At 40.7% G+C, this 17889-nt stretch overlaps 1 protein-coding gene and 1 long non-coding RNA gene across 2 annotated transcripts; one reads left to right on the top strand and one right to left on the bottom strand.

Moving 5' to 3' along the window:
• Positions 1–4491, top strand: LOC129811557 (uncharacterized). The gene is made up of 3 exons (XR_008752903.1): positions 1–469; positions 1105–1334; positions 1498–4491. It is a non-coding gene; the product is annotated as an uncharacterized LOC129811557 (long non-coding RNA).
• Positions 4492–12370: 7879 nt separating this feature from the next.
• Positions 12371–16382, bottom strand: LOC129811548 (procathepsin L-like). The gene is made up of 8 exons (XM_055862951.1): positions 16276–16382; positions 15265–15403; positions 14929–15051; positions 14322–14474; positions 13861–14085; positions 13402–13570; positions 13005–13122; positions 12371–12776 (listed from the first exon to the last, which is right to left on the bottom strand). Exons 2-8 carry the CDS (start codon positions 15391–15393, stop codon positions 12677–12679), a joined length of 1017 nt encoding a protein of 338 aa, XP_055718926.1. The 5' UTR covers positions 15394–15403; positions 16276–16382; the 3' UTR covers positions 12371–12676.
• Between the last annotated feature and the right edge of the window lie 1507 nt (positions 16383–17889).

The following is a 17889-nucleotide window of genomic DNA, read 5'->3' as shown; positions in this document are numbered from 1 at the left end:
CGTGGCTGGTAGCCTTATGTCTGCCTCACTGCAAACAGATTGGAATACACAACAGAATGCAATGCAACACAACAAGCCCCTGGGCTTTTTAAAAAGTGTATCTTTATTAAAAATGTTTCTGATCCGCAATGTAATTGTTCTGAACCACAAGCCGACTCACGGGTTGAAATAATGTTTTCATTCCACCCGCCAGCTGATTATTTTGTGGCGCAAGACTACATACCAGTAAGCAAGAGAATGGCTCATCTTTACTGTGTCTTAGTCTGTAAAAGCAATCTACAGTTTATCTTCCCCCCAAAATAAGTTTTGTGGGTTACATACGTTTCCCAAACTCAGGATGCACCCAAGTTGATCACAAGGAGTGCCATTTTCAGAGCACATTTAGCAGGAGGGTGCTTTGAGAACCTGATACAAAAAACTATTGCGTATGTCAAGCTTCTCATACTGAAGCCCGATGCATTCCCAACACGTGAGTGGCCACTGACAGTCCCAACAACAAGCGTGAATCACAATGTATGTAGCTAACATAGAATAGTAGAGATTATTAGCTAGCTAGCCAATACACTTGTCAATAAACTAACGTTATATTTCCGACATGAACCTCCATACCCTTGCTTTCACTGAGCTAGTTAGCCAATTTAGCTAGCTAGCTTTTAGTCAAATCTATGACTCAAAAGAGAAGACGTTTTACAATTGGATTTCTATGCATCTCTTTCGGTGCATAAACAATCTAAATAAGACTGTAAAACGTCTTCTCCTTTGAATCATAGAAATGGTAATGTTAGCTATATGATACTAGAGATATGTTGTGGTATTTTTATGATTTGGATGGAAAATTGTTTATAAATGTTAGGCAATATGGTGGAAGCTGCATGATGCACGGAAGTACTGTAATTGTCATATTTTATAGTGTTTGATCATCATTCAGATACACAAACATTCCAAAAATAAACAGGGATTTTTTTAATATGGTTATTTCCTGTAGACTACACAACATCGCCAGAAAATACACTATAGAATACTTTAGCATCATAACTCAGAACAGTAAAGCAAATAAAATTCACTACCACTAATCTACAATCTTCCTTTTCACAAACATTACAGGCTAGATAGACTGCTGGATTTCATCTTCAATGCGGTCATCCACGATCTGTATGTGGAGGAGGTGTGTGTGTGAGTTCGCCATTCCAGAACCCCTGTGTGCCCAGTACGAGAGACCTGACAAGGAGGAAGCCATCGCTGGATTTGTGTCCTCCTTCAGCAATCTAGGGTGAAAGTGAAGACTCTGGGCTCTATAGGTTCTTGCACCATAGTCACTGGAAGAGATGACGTATGTACGTTTCCAATGCACTGACTAATTGTTCCATCTTTAAATGTCTGTTTATGACCAAGATTATTAATTAAGAGGTGATGCACACATATACACACAAATACACACACACATACACATAAATCTCACACTAAACAAACCTCTCTCTCTTCTCTGTGTCTCTGTAGAGCGTGTTTGTGTTGGTGGCTACCTCTCCCCAGCCTCTGGTATACACTCTGGTCAACATACCGTGCAGCCTTCTCCTGCTATATAAGCTGCCAGTATGTCAGTGGTCAGTTCTGGTCTACTAAAGGTGGTGGCTCTCCCATAGACATCAATGCGATAGCAGTTGGGTCTGGTCTACTTAGCTCATTTGACCTCCATTGAAACAGAAAACATTTGTATGTGTCACTTCCTTTTCCATCTCTGCTAGTAACACCAGAAGAGAACAACTGAGCCAATGCTAAAGTATCAGCAACAGCCAAGGGGGCACGGGGAGATACGTTTCCCCCCAAAACATTCATACACCTAGCCTGGGTACCAGTCTGTTTAGCTAACATTCCACTACTTGTACTCTGTGTCATGTTTCAGTTATGTTTTGCAATGACACAGAGTACAAGGAGTGGAATATTGGCTAAACAGACACCATATACAAATCAACTGTATATTTGTATATATATCATAACCCAGCCATCACCATGTCTTGAGACCTCTTAAGACATGTCTTAGACACCAATGAGACATCCGTCTTAAGACATTTTATAATTTATTGTTTTCATGTTTTATTAGTTATTAATATTACTTATTCACTCTAGAACTCTCATGCACATTCATAGCACAAATTGTACTGCACACCAAATCAAAGTAAGCAAGATTTATTGACCAAATAACAATTTTAGAATGATGCAACAAAATAACTTGTGGTAAAGGCGGTATAGAGCTCCAAACAACGCCCATCGTTGAGTCTTTACAGCCAGATAGTAATCGCTTGTTTGGGGATCTCAGAGCTGCTCCTCCTTAACCTTTTCGGAAATAAAATGCCATTAGGTATCCTATCAGAAAATAACAATATCACATTTACCATGCTATTTTCTTGTACTTATAAATAGCTCACCTGAAGCAGAAAGCCCTATCGTCCGTGAGGGCTAAATGTTTGACACCAGGTAAGACCCCAGCTTTATTGTATGTCCAGTCTGAAAATAGAACGAGCCTATGTGATTCAAAGACAGCTGATTAGAGAAAGTGACCTTTCTGTGATTGCATGTAGAATCACAGACATTACATTAAACACACTTTACTGCATATTTACTTTCAATTATTGCAGTATAATTAAATAAATAATTCAAAAGCATGTCTGACAGCCTTAATGTCACATTATTTTGCATGTCTTTAAAACATGGCATTAGTGTCTTGAGACATGTCTTGAAGACACACATAAAATGTCTTGAGACATAGTGTTGAGTGTCTTGAGACGTCTCAATTGCATGTCTCAAGACCCCACCAATACAGATTTCTGAATGTTCTACTGCATCATGGAAAACACTAGATCCAAAAATAGCTCTGTTTGTTCGGTTAAGGACAACAACAAAAATAACTTACATATTTATTTACGTACTGTATGTGCACAATCATACCCAGCCATCACCTTTGTCTTGAGAAAATAACTTGAGGCATATTATTTCTAAACAAATATTAATCAAGTAGGTGCTGATGTCGTGGAACTTGTTGCACCTTCTGGTAACCTGTGGGGAAAAGTATACATTTAATAGGCCACTCAGTTTATAATGACATCTATTTCACATGAAATCAATAATAGTGTATAATGCATACAAACGCACATTAGGGACTTCCATACAGCAAAGGTTTTCTGCAGCAGTGCCGGTGGGCTAGTTTGGCAGTGCCAGCGACCACTGCAGAGTTTTCTGAGCAAAAAAAAAAAACGTTTTAAATTATTTTTATTTTCATTGTTGGACATAAAAGACTGTAAAAACACCAGGAAATCAGCTCCAAGTGATTTTAATTTAAGAAATCTGTTCCCAAGTATTCCCACGCATAATAGAGACACGTGATCGTATATAAATGTAAGCAAGGTTTGAAATGATCTGTTTTGGCTTCTTGTGGTCAATTTGCAGTCTACTAATGATTTGTACTTATGTTTCAGCCTCTCGACCATCCGCTCAAGAACAAATCGGTTACATGTGGTTTGTGGTTGTGAGGCCGGTTGGACGTACTTCCAAATTCTCTAAAACGACGTTGGAGGCGGCTTATGGTAGAGAAATTAACATTTAACTCTCTGGCAACAGCTCTGGTGGACATTCCTGCTGTCAGCATGCCAAATGCACGCTCACCCAAAACTTGAGACATTTGTCGCATTTTGTTGTGTGACAAAACTGCACATTTTAGAGTAGCCTTTTATTGTCCCCAGCACATGGTGGACCTGTGTAATGATCAAGCTGTTTGATCAGCTGCTTGATATGCCACATCTGGCAGGTGGATGGATTATCTTGGCAAATGAGAAATACGCTTTTCGTGCGTATGTAACATTTCTGGGATATTTTATTTGAGCTCATGAAACATGGGACCAACACTTGACATGTTTGGTTCATATTTTTGTTCAATATAGATAGCTATACTATTGACATTGCAAACATAATTTGTAAGCAGTTAGGGAAATACTATTGACATTACTTGAAACAATGCGACAGCTGTCAATAGCAAGCCTATCAAAATGAATTAGAATAGATGCACCTTATTCTCGTAAACTTCTTAAAGCACTGGTTTATACCGCATTTATCCCATGTAGCAACAGCTATATCAGAGAGTATCTTTAGCTATACAGAGAGATACAATATCCTATCAGTTACCACGTGATGAATACAAAACAAACCACATACAGTATCTGTCTGAGTTATACAATTATGAGGATACAGTATCTGTTATATAACTGATTTATCTGTTTGCTCTTGTCAACTATAATGGAACTCAGCAAGTTAGTTGTCGTTTTGTTTTCAAAACTTTCTCACTGTCTTTTGGATTGTATGTCTGTGTCTGCCTGAGTGCCCGTGTTTCATAGCGAGTCATGCTGGGTCTTCCACGGTATGGGTGCCTTTTGCGTCCCGTGTATATTTTTTAATTTCAAATTGTGAACCAATATTGAATTTTAAAAGCCTGTTTCACCATCATTGCAAAGCCCTAGTTATTGATAGTCATTTCTGAAGATTATTATTTCTTTCAATATGATTAGTGATTCATTAATGTCTGTCACTCATTTTAAGGTCAACCCTGTTATGTGAACTGAATTCTCATTTTAATATGGTGAAACTATTCCTTTTTAAATATTTTTTTCAAAAGAAATTATTGAACATCTAACACAATAGTCAAATCATAGTGTAAAAACAGGTGAACTGGTTCTACTCTTTTTGGTAATTTTCTAGTGTTTTCTGGTAGAAAAAGAAGCAGGTCGAGCATAAGACTTCAACCCTATTACCCATAGATCGACAGGCTAGAAATGTTAACAATTGCATTTTTTTTTGTGAAGCTTGCATTTAATTGCCAATCACTGTTGCACACAATTATATATATATTTTTTTTTTTAATGCTTACTTTCGAGCACTTTCCCAAAAACGCAGTTGAAAAGTAAGAACATTTACAAATACATAAAAATGAAATTGTAACACCATAAAATAACAATAACGAGGCTATATACAAGGTGTAACGGTACCGTGTCAGTGTACTGGGTTACGAGGTAGTTGGGGTAATTGATTGAATGTAGGTAGGGGGTGAAAAGCAGAAAGTCCGGGTAGCCGTTTAATTAACTGATCAGCAGTCTTATGGCTGTTCAGGAGCATTCTGGTACCAGACTTGGCTCTCCAGTACTGCTTGCCATGCGGGAGCAGAGAGAACAGACTGTGACTTGGGTGGCTGGAGTCTTTGACAATTTCTCCGACAGCGTCTGGTATAGATAGAGCTTCTGTATGGCAGGGAGCTTGGCCCTAGTGATGTACTGGGCCATACGTACTACCCTCTGTAGCACCTTACGGTCGGACGCAGAGCAGTTGCCATACCAAGCAGTTATACAGCCAGTCAAGATACTCTCAATGGTGTAGTTGTATAACTTTTTGAGGATCTGAGGGCCCATGACAAATCTTTTCAGCCTCCTGAGGGGGAAGAGGTGATGTGGACACCGAGGAAATATAAGCTAACGACCCGCTCAACTACACCCTTGTCGATGTGAATGAGGGTGTGTTCGGCCATCCGTTTCCTGTAGTCCACGATCAGCTGCTTTGTCTTGCTGACTTTGAGGGAGAGGTTGTTGTCCTGGCTCCACACTGCCAGGTCTCTGACCTTCTCCCAATAGGCTGTCTCATCGTCGTCGGTGATCAGGCCTACCACCATCGTTTCGTAGGCAAACTTAAAGATGATGTTGGAGTCGTGGGTGAACAGGAGGGAACTATGCACACACCCCCATATCCTTAATTTAATATAAGGAGCTAAGAACTTCTCCATAATGGGACAGTTTCTACATGCATCCAATCCAGACCTCAGAAATCTTCCTGACACGATATGAGTCCAGGGAGATATTTGACATTTTAGCAGACGTTCTTATCCATAGTGACTTACAGCAGTGAGTGCATGCATTTTCATACTTTCTTTCGTACTGGACCCCCAAGTAAATCAAATCCACAACCCTAGCATTGCAAGTGCCATGCTTTACCAATTGAGCCACACAGGATCATCTGGGGTGAGAAATGTTCAGGACACACACCTGATGCGTGTGCACCCGCTTTCATATTTGTAGAATATTCTATCTCTGGAAAAGGTATGACATATCTAAGTCTTGATTGAATCCACATATTTTCAGAAATGTGTCACATGTCTGTAGTTGTCACGTTCCTGACCTGTTGTCTGTTATTTTTGTATGTGTTTAGTTGGTCAGGGCGTGAGTTGGGGTGGGCATTCTATGTTTTGTGTTTCTATGTTTAGGCCATTGGTAATTAGCCTTATATGGTTCTCAATCAGAGACAGGTGTTTGTCGTTTCCTCTGATTGGGAACCATATAAAGGTAGGGTGTTCACACGGTTTGTTTGTGGGTGGTTGTCTTCCGTGTCTGTATGTATGTTTGTACCACACGGGACTGTAGCGTTTTGGTTTGTAGTATATACCTGTTCGTACGTTCTTCGTGTTATTTGTAAGTTCTCTAGTTCAGGTCTGTCTTCGTTCGTTTTGTTATTTTGTAATTATTCCAAGTGTTTCGTGTTCGTGTTCGTCGTTTAATAAATTCATTATGTTTTCTAAACCCGCTGCATGTTGGTCTGATCTCTACTCCTCCTCTTCGGACGAAGAGGAGGAGAACAGGCGTTACAGTAGTCATTACCTGATAATTGATGTATCCTTTTTTATGCATAATTTCAATCGATATCTTTACATGATATGTAATATAAAAATGGGCTAAATCCTACTCAACAATTGTCTGGCGACCAAATTATTCTACCTTTTCAAGCGCATAAAATTGTCCTTCACATGAAGGTGACGTATCTAAGTATACATTTGCACCACATTCAGTAGTAAGCTATACAAGGTATGGAAAGGCAAACAATTTTATTTAATCCAAGTTGCTATTTCCAAAGCACATCTTTGCTATTTCTGCAGCATAGAAAACCCAATCACAACACATTTTTTGTAAAGATGCAACATAGGCCAATCTTTGCGAAAATTTTATTTATTTAACAGAAAATAATAGTTGCACACCCTCAATACCCCTGCCTGCCATGTTTGTTATGGATGGATGCAGATTTAGTTGTCAGCAGCGGTTCCTCGCAGTCCAGACCCAACGTTAACTGTCACCTTGAGGCTTGATAGGGGGTACAAAAAAAAACCTGAAGGGAATTTAGTTATTTGTTAGCTAGCGAAGTCTACAAGTTAGCTTATACCCTAACATCAAGCCTATCTAACTAGCAAGCCCTACCTGCTGCAGGTCAAATTAGCAAACATTCTTGACTCTAGTTAATAAGATAAATAAAACATCTCAAATTAGCTACTCGCTTTAGAGTCAACTTTTTTGAGGTATTTGCTGAACAGCTTCTCAATTCATTGTTTCTCCATTTGTCAGTTCCACCACACATCATTTACACACTCATTTATGGCGCCCAAATTCAGAAATGACAGTTGGAACTCCACAGCAGAAAATATGTGATTCCTAGATTTAATATTTGTCAAATTATTGAGCATGTCCTCAAAACTCAAATAAGCATCAGAAATTGACCTTATTTAGCATATCAAGATCCTGATATGGACCTCAGTTAAGAGCATATGCATTGTATGTGCTGAGAAAATACAGTGTATTCTCATCAATCTACACACAATACCCCATAATGACAAAGCAAAAACCGTTGTTTGACATTTTTGCACATTTCTTAACAAATAACTGAAACATCACATTTACATAACTATTCAGCCCTTTACTCAGTACTTTGTTGAGCACCTTTGGCAGTGATTACAGCTTCAAGTCTTCTTGGGTATGACGCTACAAGCTTGGCACACCTGTGTTTGGGGAGTGTCTCCCATTCTTCTCTGCAGATCTTCTCCAGCTCTGTCAGGTTGGATGGGGAGCGTTGCTGCACAGCTATTTTCAGGTCTCTCCAGATATGTTCAATCGGGTTAAAGTCCGGGCTCTGACTGGGCCACTCAAGGACATTTAGAGACTTGTCCTGAAGACACTCCTGCATTGTCTTGGCTGTGTGCTTAGGGTCGTTGTCCTGTTGGAAGGTGAACCTTCGCCCAAGTCTGAGGTCCTGAGCACTTTGGAGCAGGTTTTCATCAAGGATCTCTCTGTACTTTGCTCCGTTCACCTTTCCCACGATCCTGACTAGTCTCCCAGTCCCTGCCGCTGAAAAACATCCCCACAGCATTATGGTGCCACCACCATGCTTCACCATAGGAATGGTGCCAGGTTTCCTCCAGACGTGACTCTTGGCATTCAGGCCGAAGAGTTCAATCTTGGTTTCATCAGACCAGAGAATCTTGTTTCTCATGGTCTGAGAGTCCTTTAGGTGCCTTTTGGCAAATTCCAAGCGAGCTGTCATGTGCCTTTTACTGAGGAGTGGCTTCCATCTGGCCACTCTACCCTAAAGGCCTGATTGGTGGAGTGCTGCAGAGATGGTTGTCCTTCTGGATGGTTCTCCCATCTCCAAAAAGGAACTCTGGAGCTCTGTCAGAGTGACCATCGGGCTCTTGGTGACCTCCCTGACCAAGACCCTTTTCCACAGATTGCTCAGTTTGGCCGGGCGGCCAGCTCTAGGAAGTCTTGGTGGTTCCAAACTACTTCCATTTAAGAATGATGGAGGCCACTGTTTTCTTGGGGACCTTCAATGCTGCCGTAATGTTTGGTACCCTTCCCCAGACACAATCCTGTCTCAGAGCTCTACGGACAATTACTTCGACCTCATGGCTTGGTTTTTGCTCAAACATGCACTAGACAGGTGTGTGCCTTTCTGAATCATGCCCAGTCAATTGAATTTACCACAGGTGGACTCCAATCAAGTTGTAGAAACATCTCAAGGATGATCAATGGAAACAGCATGCACCTGAGCTCAATTTTGAGTCGCATATCAAAGGGTCTGAATACTTGTGAAAATAAGGTATTTCAGTATTTTTTTTAATACTTTCCGAATGCACTGTATACTACAGTACGTAGGCCTACTGTCAGTATTTATCATCATATAGAGAAAATAAGGTGTTCAAAGGCCTATCTCAGGATATCTAATTAGTCAATATCCATGATATCCGGAGGGAATGCAAAAAAGATTTTTGCATGAAAGAAAAATACGGATATCATATTTGTCAAATTTTTGAGCATGTGCAGAAAACTTAGAAATGTATCAGAAATCGTCCTTATTTTCAGCAAATGAAAAAGCATATCAAGATCCGGATATGGACTTCAGCCAAGAGAAGCATATCTGGAATCAAAATAGCTTCATATCTTAAATATGATGAGAAAACAAAGATATGCTATGTATAGTCAGTATTTGTCAACATGAAGAGAGAAAATAGGATGTCGCATATCTCAGGCGATTGAATGAGTCCATATCTGGCCATATTCGGAGTACTCCCAATATCATATATGTCTAAAAGACACATCTGGATCCACAAAACTGAAAAAACATGCATTGGAAATGGTCTGTATTCTGAAGAATTGTAACTCGCAAAATGTTTTATTTACTTATTCTAGCATGAGAGCTACTTAAAATAAAGAAAACGTTGAGAGCAACACAATTTTTTTCTAGCTTTCAAATGGGCACATTCTTCTCTCCCCTGCAACTCATCCCCAGGTGTTTAGTGTACAAGAGAAAACAGTGCACTATGTTTTCTGTCAATACCTGGTAAAATAATGGATAATAAACAACTCAGTTGTTATTTTTATTTATTTAACTAGGCAAGTCAGTTAAGAACAAATTATTATTTACAATGACGGCCTACACCGGCCAAACCCAGACGACGCTGGGCCAATTGTGAGCCGCCCTATGGGACTCCCAATCACTGCCGGTTGTGATACAGCATGGTTTCAAACCAGGGTGTCTGTAGTGACACCTCTAGCACTAAGATGCAGTGCCTTAGACCGCTGCACCACTCGGGAGCCTCAAATGTAGAATTGCTCATAGAGAAACAAGGAAATTGGATGTTCTGAGGCCATGTCAATGCTTAAATCACATCAGAATACCATTTGTTTTAGGACTGGAAGAAAACTAACACATTTAGATTTTTGAGTGTAATTCCCCTTTAATTGTGCATCTAACGAGTGAGGAATGTGCCTTCTAACTGCTGGTCTAGTGATGGTTCTATACTGCAGCTGCTCATTTCATTGGAAAGTTTGCGAATAACAAATAACACATACAAAATATATAATGACTCATGATATAGGCTAATCTCCCAGGTAAGCCTACTTTGCAGTTAACATTTATTATGAAAGATGTTGGGGAAAGTATTTCTGTCAACCCACAAGACGGTTATCACATCAACTGGCTACACACGGAGTGAAAGTCAAACGGGTGCACCACACAGACAGACGGGCAATTTTTCTGGAAATTAATTGGCAGATATTGTTTGAGTTTCTAAGCCAAAAGTAGCCAACCAAGGATGGGATAATGTTCACGTTGTGTTGATTAGATAGTAGCTGGGAGCTTGCGTTCTCTGATTCTTGTGAGGTTTATAACAGTTTGCAGTGGAACATGTGAAAATTGCATATACTTTCAGAATTGTTTGGCAAACTACTCATAGATGGGCTGTGAGCTACTTAGATGGGCTGCAATCGACCTGTTGGAGACCCCGGCTTTAGAATTTCAAAAATGTTTCATGTAAAGATATCCCGATATGGACCCTTTTTGCCTAGTGGTTGGACGCTGAGCTGTAGGCCATGAACAGCATTCTCAAATAGGTGTTCCTCTTGTCTAGGTGGGAAAGTGCAGTGTAGAGTGCAAAAGAGATTGCGTAAACTGTGGATCTGTTGGGGTGGTAAGCGAGTTGGAGTGGGTCCAGGGTGTCTGGGGTTAGCTTGGCGTTTTTGGGCAGGTTAGCTTGGCATTCTTGGTCACAGGGACAATGGTGGTCTGCTTGAAACCTATAGATATTACAAACTGGGTCAGGGAGAGGTTTAAAATGTCAAGGAAGGCACTTGGCAGCTGGTCAGCACATGCTCTGTGTTCGCGTCCTGGTAATTTGTCTTATGAATGTTGACCTATTTAAAGATCTTACGTCAGCTACGGAAAGCGTGATCACACAGTCGTCGGAACAGCTGTTGCTCTCATGCATGGTTCAGTGGTGCTTGCCTCAAAGCGAGCATAGAAGGCATTTAACTTGTCTGGTAGGCTTGTGTTACTGGGCAGCTCCCAGCAGCGTTTCCCTTTGTGATAGTTTGCAAGCCCTGCCACATCTGTCAAGCGTCAGAGCCGGTGTAGTGGAATTCGATCTTAGTCTTGTATTGATGCTTTGCCTATTTGATGGTTCGTTGGAGGGCGTAGCAGGATTTCTTCTAAGCGTCCAGATTAGTGTCCCGCTCCTTGAAAACATCAGCTCAAGCTTTTAGTTCAGTGTGGCTGTTGCCTGTAATTCATGGCTTCTGGTTGGAATATGTACGTACGGTCACTGTGGGGATGACATTGTCGATCCTGGTGACTGATGTGGTAACCTCAATCCTATCGGATGAATCCTGGAACATATTCCTGTCTGTGCTAGCGTAACAGTCCTGTAGTTTAGCATCCGCTTCATCGGACTACATCACTGGTACTTCCTGTTTGAGTTTTTGCTAGTAAGCGGGAATCAGGAGAATAGAGTTATGGTCAGATTTGTTTCTTTGTGAGGAGTGAAAGTTATATATTTTTTTCACCTCTAGTTGCACAGGTGACATGCTCGTAGAAATTAGGTAAAACGGATTTGTTTTCCTGCATTAAAATCAGCCTCACCACTTCTGGATTATCATTTTGTTTGCTTATGGCCAAATCTAAAAACAATATTTCTTCACACATATAGCCTCACTGATAGTCAAATGGGGTTAGTACAAATTCTATTTTTGGGAAATAACTGCATTCCCTTTAAATTGGGAGCAGCTACACAAATGTCACTAACCAACTACCAGTTAAGCCACAATCTCAGACGTGATTGGACACAGTGTTCTTTTTCTATGACAAAGGTTACTGGCTCTGTGGCCAGAGTTCAACAGTTAGTTGTTTTGGAACCCACCAGGCTAAAACAGGTCTTATCTGAGCCATGAGGACCTTGCTCATCTTATCTGCTCTGAGACACTAACTCCTGCTGTATTGTAGGTATAAAATGTTAATACCGTCAAGGTTTTTCCTGCTCTCTGGAATAAACTTGTGTGTGTACCCAAAGGGTAGGGGCAATATGGCTTCTAATACGGGCAAGACGGAACAGCTGTGTGTAGTAAGCCAAGTTAAATGACTAGGACTTAACTCAGTGACATCATTGACCAAAGGGCACAAAAACACTGCAAAGTTTTACAGTTTGGATAGGATGACTACCAATTTTGTAGTTTGCCATGTAAACAACAAATCCATTTTAAAAAGAGGTTTATTTTTCTCATATGTACAACATTTTTACAGAACAGGTGTAAAAGCAGTAAACTAGGAATGTACACAGAGGTCACACCTGTAACATTTGACTCAACTATATATCAAATCAAGTATTAAAACAAACTAGGTAGAATTTCATAGATTCCCTAAAACTGTTTCTTTAAAACCCATGCAGCAGGATTCACTAGTGCCTTTCACAGACTTAATAAGGCAGCACTTTCGTCATCATTGCCCTTTATGAACGTTTTTCAAACAAAACTCCTGAACACATCCAGGTTCTAAAACACTAGACCAGTGGGTAGCTGGATGCCGTGGCGATACCACAGTGGTTCTTCCTGTCTTTGGCCATGTAGATGTAGCCTTTGTCTCCCCATTTCTCACTCCAGCTGAGGAAAATACAAACAATCTGTTAGCTTCTCTGGACTTAGTTGGGAAATTATACAAAATTTGATTTACTGCCACTTTAGAGAAATTCATGACTTAACCATAGTACCAGACCAACACCATATTCAAATAAAGGCAATGGTATTGTAGAGGTATATTCCCTGACGAAGAAATGAACCATTCCTGTGGTGGAAACGGTCAAACAAACATTCCAGGAAGAAACTCTGTACCTGTTCTTGACAATCCAGTATTTCTTGCCATCCACATCCTCTCCTTCAAAACCATATCCCACCACTAGAACGCCATGGTCCAACTCCTCACTGCTGCACTCCTTCTCATAGTAGATCCCTAGAGGGAGGGCATATAGTTACATTAGTTGGGCTAAAATGAGTTTACCTCAGCGTATGGCTGTACAACCATCTGATCAATGCTAAAGCTGCTAGCAGGCAAAGTGACAACTTTGGTAACACTTTACTTAATGGCTTTGAAAGAGAACCATTATTAGCTAGTGTGAACAGGACAGTGGACCAGTGAAGCGCACTGCTACACAAAAATAGAATGTAGGGAATCCAAATAAAGTTGAGGAAGTTGATGTAACATATGTTGCGTTGCCTTTTTGCTACTAACCAGACTCATAGAACTGAAAGGACTCGTGGCCGGCATCGATGGCAACAGAGACAGGACCGACTGCAGCCACAGCCTTCATCATAGCATGCTCCTTGCCACTGGGGATGTCCACAAAGCCAGTCTCGTTGGCAGCACTGAACTCCGGCTTGTAGTGGCAAGGGTCCTCATCCTGGGGAAATAGAGGATCAATAGTAAAAAAGGCATTAGTAAAAAAATAATTATCCAATGAATCAAGCAATTCTGGTTGAAATGGCCTAAATCTCAATGCCATAAAGAGCAGAAACCTTCATTTATTTTTCTGTCAGCACCTCACGCAATAATAAATCCAGATTTCTAAACATTTATGGCTCAGTCTTGCCAAATCCTATTGTCATGCCAAACATGACTACAACCATAGGAGTTGGTTATACAGCTTGAACAGATCTGAGACCAGGCTAAAATAACAGAAATGGGTCTTACAGTGCCGACGTAGGGGTAAGACTCCTCTGTGTCCAGGCCGGCGTTGTCCTGGATGTACTGGAAGGCCTGGTCCATGAGCCCACCGTTACAGCCCTCGTTGCCCTCCGGTCTGGAGCAGTCCACCAGGTTCTGTTCACTCAGCGACACCAGCTTGCCAGTCTTCCTGAACTGCTGGCCCTCCATGGCCCCGGTGGTGCTGAACGCCCAGCAAGACCCACATGATCCCTGAGGGAGGTGGAGATTGTGAATAGCTAGCATGTGTATAACAAAGTGACAATAATTAAGCAGTTGCGAAGTAGGGGTGTAAGCAATGCATTTACTGCAACTATAAATATCCTGTGTACACAACTTGTGGCAACTTGGAATGGGTTAACGGCAAACCTCAAAGTCTTGTTTTATTCAGTGACACAGCTGTGTATGGTTAAGAATGAGTCATGGCTCATGAGTGTCTGAGGTCTCACCTGGTCCTTGACGGGAGTGACGTAGCCCTTCTCCCTCCAATCAACAGCTTTAGGTGCCTGCAGGTAGTTGGGTTCCATGAACAGAGAGCCCTTGAACTTCCTCTCAGTCGTCTGCTTGTAGCCGTTCATCGTCTGCCTGAACTCTTCATTGGTCTAGGGAGGAAGGAATCAGTAAGGGCATGTTGAAATGTATGTCATTCCTGGCCAGGTGTGCTTTGGGGTTTTTAAAGTTCCTATCTGAATAGAACATTGAGGGGTTTCCAATGTCTTAGGACTTTTTAAATATTTTTTTAACTTATGCATAAAGATGAGTAAGTTTCAGTTCCCTTCTCAGGATCACTATTCTGTTCCTGTTTCTTCAGTACATGCTAGTGGAAGAAACCCAACTTGTGAGTCTGGCAATGAAAGCAGGAATGTATTCAATGCTGACACCTGTGGCTATGTTTTCATAGTGCCTGTGAAATATTTTCTCATTCCGTACTGTGTCATAGACCACATAGGGCATGACAACAAAAGGATTCAGCTACAGCAAACACTATGAGACAAGGCTGTTGACATGCATCTCCTGCCCCACAATAAAATGTCTCAGCAAGGAGCTTGTTCTTACCATGTCACCAAAGTGGTTCATGCCCAGACGGTAGGAGTGTTTTCCCATGGTGTGTTCGAGGTTGTGCATCTCAATCTTCTTCAGGTTTTTCTCCCAAACCATCCTCCTCCAGCCCTCCTCGCTCTGAGAAATGAGTGTACTTGGTCAGAGAATGGACATACAAATCATACAGTCCCAGAACTACAAACAAAATCCAGGGAAAAATAAGTCACTACATTTTGCAATAATACAGGCCTACATGGAATGTACAGTTGTCAAGGCACCAAATAATTAATTTGAGACTCAACAAGACCTTGAGGCACTATGGTGCCTTACTTGTACTTCAATAACACCCACCTCATGGTAGTTCTTGCTGTGCCAGTTTTTCCACAGGTGCCAATGGCCCTCCAACTGAGAGTCAAACCTAGGAGCCGCACACACAGCACTCACACAGAGCACCAACACTGCCAAGTACAGTGCTGTCATGGCCAAACAGCTGTGAAGGGAGAGAGAAGAGCTATCGGTCAGCCTTGTATTTCACAGTGTGAAGAAGCTACATTTATATATAGATTGTTATTGCCTTCAGATTATTGCCACAGGCAGCTTGGTTGACTGACATGTTTAGTGTGTGTTGCGTTTATCTAGAACCAACAGAACAGGAAAAACAAGGGCTATAGATTCTGCTCTGTGAGGAAGAGTTGAGCATAATGTCTGAATCAGAAGTCATTTAAAAACTCATAAAACAAATAGCTAATTTCCTTAATTGAAGTCTACGCGAATGGCAGACTGCAGCCGTCTGAACCGACGTTCTGGTTAGAATGCTGTGTATGCAAACACTGAAAGGGAGTCTGCGCAAAGTGGGACTTGGTTGGTTGCATCATTCCTGTTTTTCCTAGTTTGGCTTGATCCTGATCACAAGATGCGGGCGGATCCAAAGCCGCTGAATCATTCTCTGAACATGGACAAAGCCCAAGGAAAATATAAAAGGAAATCTAATCTCCCACATCACCATTTCCAAAAATGTAACGGTTCGCTTTAAATATATAGCAACCTATAAACGATAACATTCGCGACTGATACATTTGAACACAATGTTCCCTTTGTGAGAACAAAACAAAGCCCTCGACTCATGGAGGGGAAAAAAGATACCGTTTTACTGCTATACCTTTTCAATTTATATCAAGTTCTGTAATGTTGATATCCACGAAACTAGTCGAGGGAATGTTAGGTAACAGCAGGTATCAAAAACAAACAAGAACAAATGCCCGGGGTAAAGTCTATAACCCAAGTAGACGTACCTAACGTAGCAAACGAAAATAGAGAGGCCTAATACTGTACAAACAACGCAAACCCTAGAGAAATACTTACTTAATGTATTGTCAATTTGCAGTAGAAGTGTGGAGGTCCCTGCTGTTGCGTGTCGATCAATAAATAAATATTGTGTAGACACACCACTTTATACAGACAGTTTTTTTGTTGTACAGTAGGAGGAGCCTGTGATTGGTTGAATGGGGACCGTATGTCACATAGGAGGGTCTTGGATTGGCTGAAATGGGACTTTAAAACGCGCAGATCCCGCCCGAGTAAATATCCCAGCATGTGATTCCTGCCCACGTGACCATCTTATCCGGCAGCGGAACTGCTGGCATGTTACAAAGTAACAGTTAGTCGTTTTCCCTCAACATTTTTTACTTTTCAGATAGGCTACTTTGTAACAGTTCTCCCATGGATACAGAAAATACAAAGAAATTGTCAGAAAAAAAAGTCAAGACATGTACAGCACAAGGACGAAATGCATTAAGGAAGAAATGGTAGTCATATGATCAAAACACCGCACTCACGTGAGACACACCTTAATGTTAGTCTTGGGCCCTAGACAAATGTTTTGTAACACACACAAAAACAGTGGTGGAAAAAGTACTCAATTGTCATACATGAGTAAAAGTAAAGATACCTTAATAGAAAATGACCCTAGTAAAAGTGAAAGTCACCCAGTAAAATACTACTTGAGTAAAAGTCAAAGTATTTGGATTTAAATATACTTTAAGTATCAAAAGTAAATGGAATTGCTAAAATGTACTTAAGTATCAAAAGTAAAAGTATAAATCATTTCAAATTATTATTTTTTATTGACGGATAGCAGGGGCACACTCTAACACTCAGAAAAAAATATGAATAGTAAAGTACAGATAACCCCAAAAAAACGACTAAGTAAAAAATACTTTAAAGTACTACTTAAGTATGTTACACCACTGCAAAAAACAGGTAGGCCTGAAAATATTTGTACCGCATTCTCGTTCACCAGACACTCCTGCCTACGCGCAATTGGCCTACTCCCTAAAACTGAGTGGGCAGCAACAAACACCACACCGCTAATTGGACATCAAAGCCAGTCTTATACTTTTTTTTCAGACAAAGCTCACACATGGTGAAAATGATCATTTATTCTATGAAGTAGATTCAGTGTTTGATCAACTGTGGGCTGATATGATTTAAAAAAATATACAGTTGAAGTCAGAAGTTTACATACACCTTAGCCAAATACATTTAAACTCAGTTTTTCACAATTCCTGACATTTAATCAAAGTAAAAATTCCCTGTCTTAGGTCAGTTAGGATCACCACTTTGTTTTAAGAATGTGAAATGTCAGATTAATAGTAGAGAGAATGATATATTTCAGCTTTTATTTCTTTCATCACATTCCCAGTGGGTCGGAAGTTTACATACTAATTGAGTGTATTTGGTAGAATTGACTTTAAATTGTTTAACTTGGGTCAAACGTTTTGGGTAGCCTTCCACAAGCTTCCCACAACAAGTTGGGTGAATTTTGGCCCATTCCTCCTGACAGAGCTGGTGTAACTGAGTCAGGTTTGTAGTTCTGCCCACAAATTTTCTATAGGATTGAGGTCAGGGCTTTGTGATGGCCACTCCAATACCTCGACTTTGTTGTCCTTAAGCCATTTTGCCACAACTTTGGAAGTA

This window comes from Salvelinus fontinalis, chromosome 2, assembly GCF_029448725.1.
Source record: "Salvelinus fontinalis isolate EN_2023a chromosome 2, ASM2944872v1, whole genome shotgun sequence".
NCBI lineage: Eukaryota > Metazoa > Chordata > Actinopteri > Salmoniformes > Salmonidae > Salvelinus > Salvelinus fontinalis.
The sequence above is the reverse complement of the archived record's forward strand: the minus strand, read 5'-3'. Positions and strand labels throughout refer to the sequence as shown.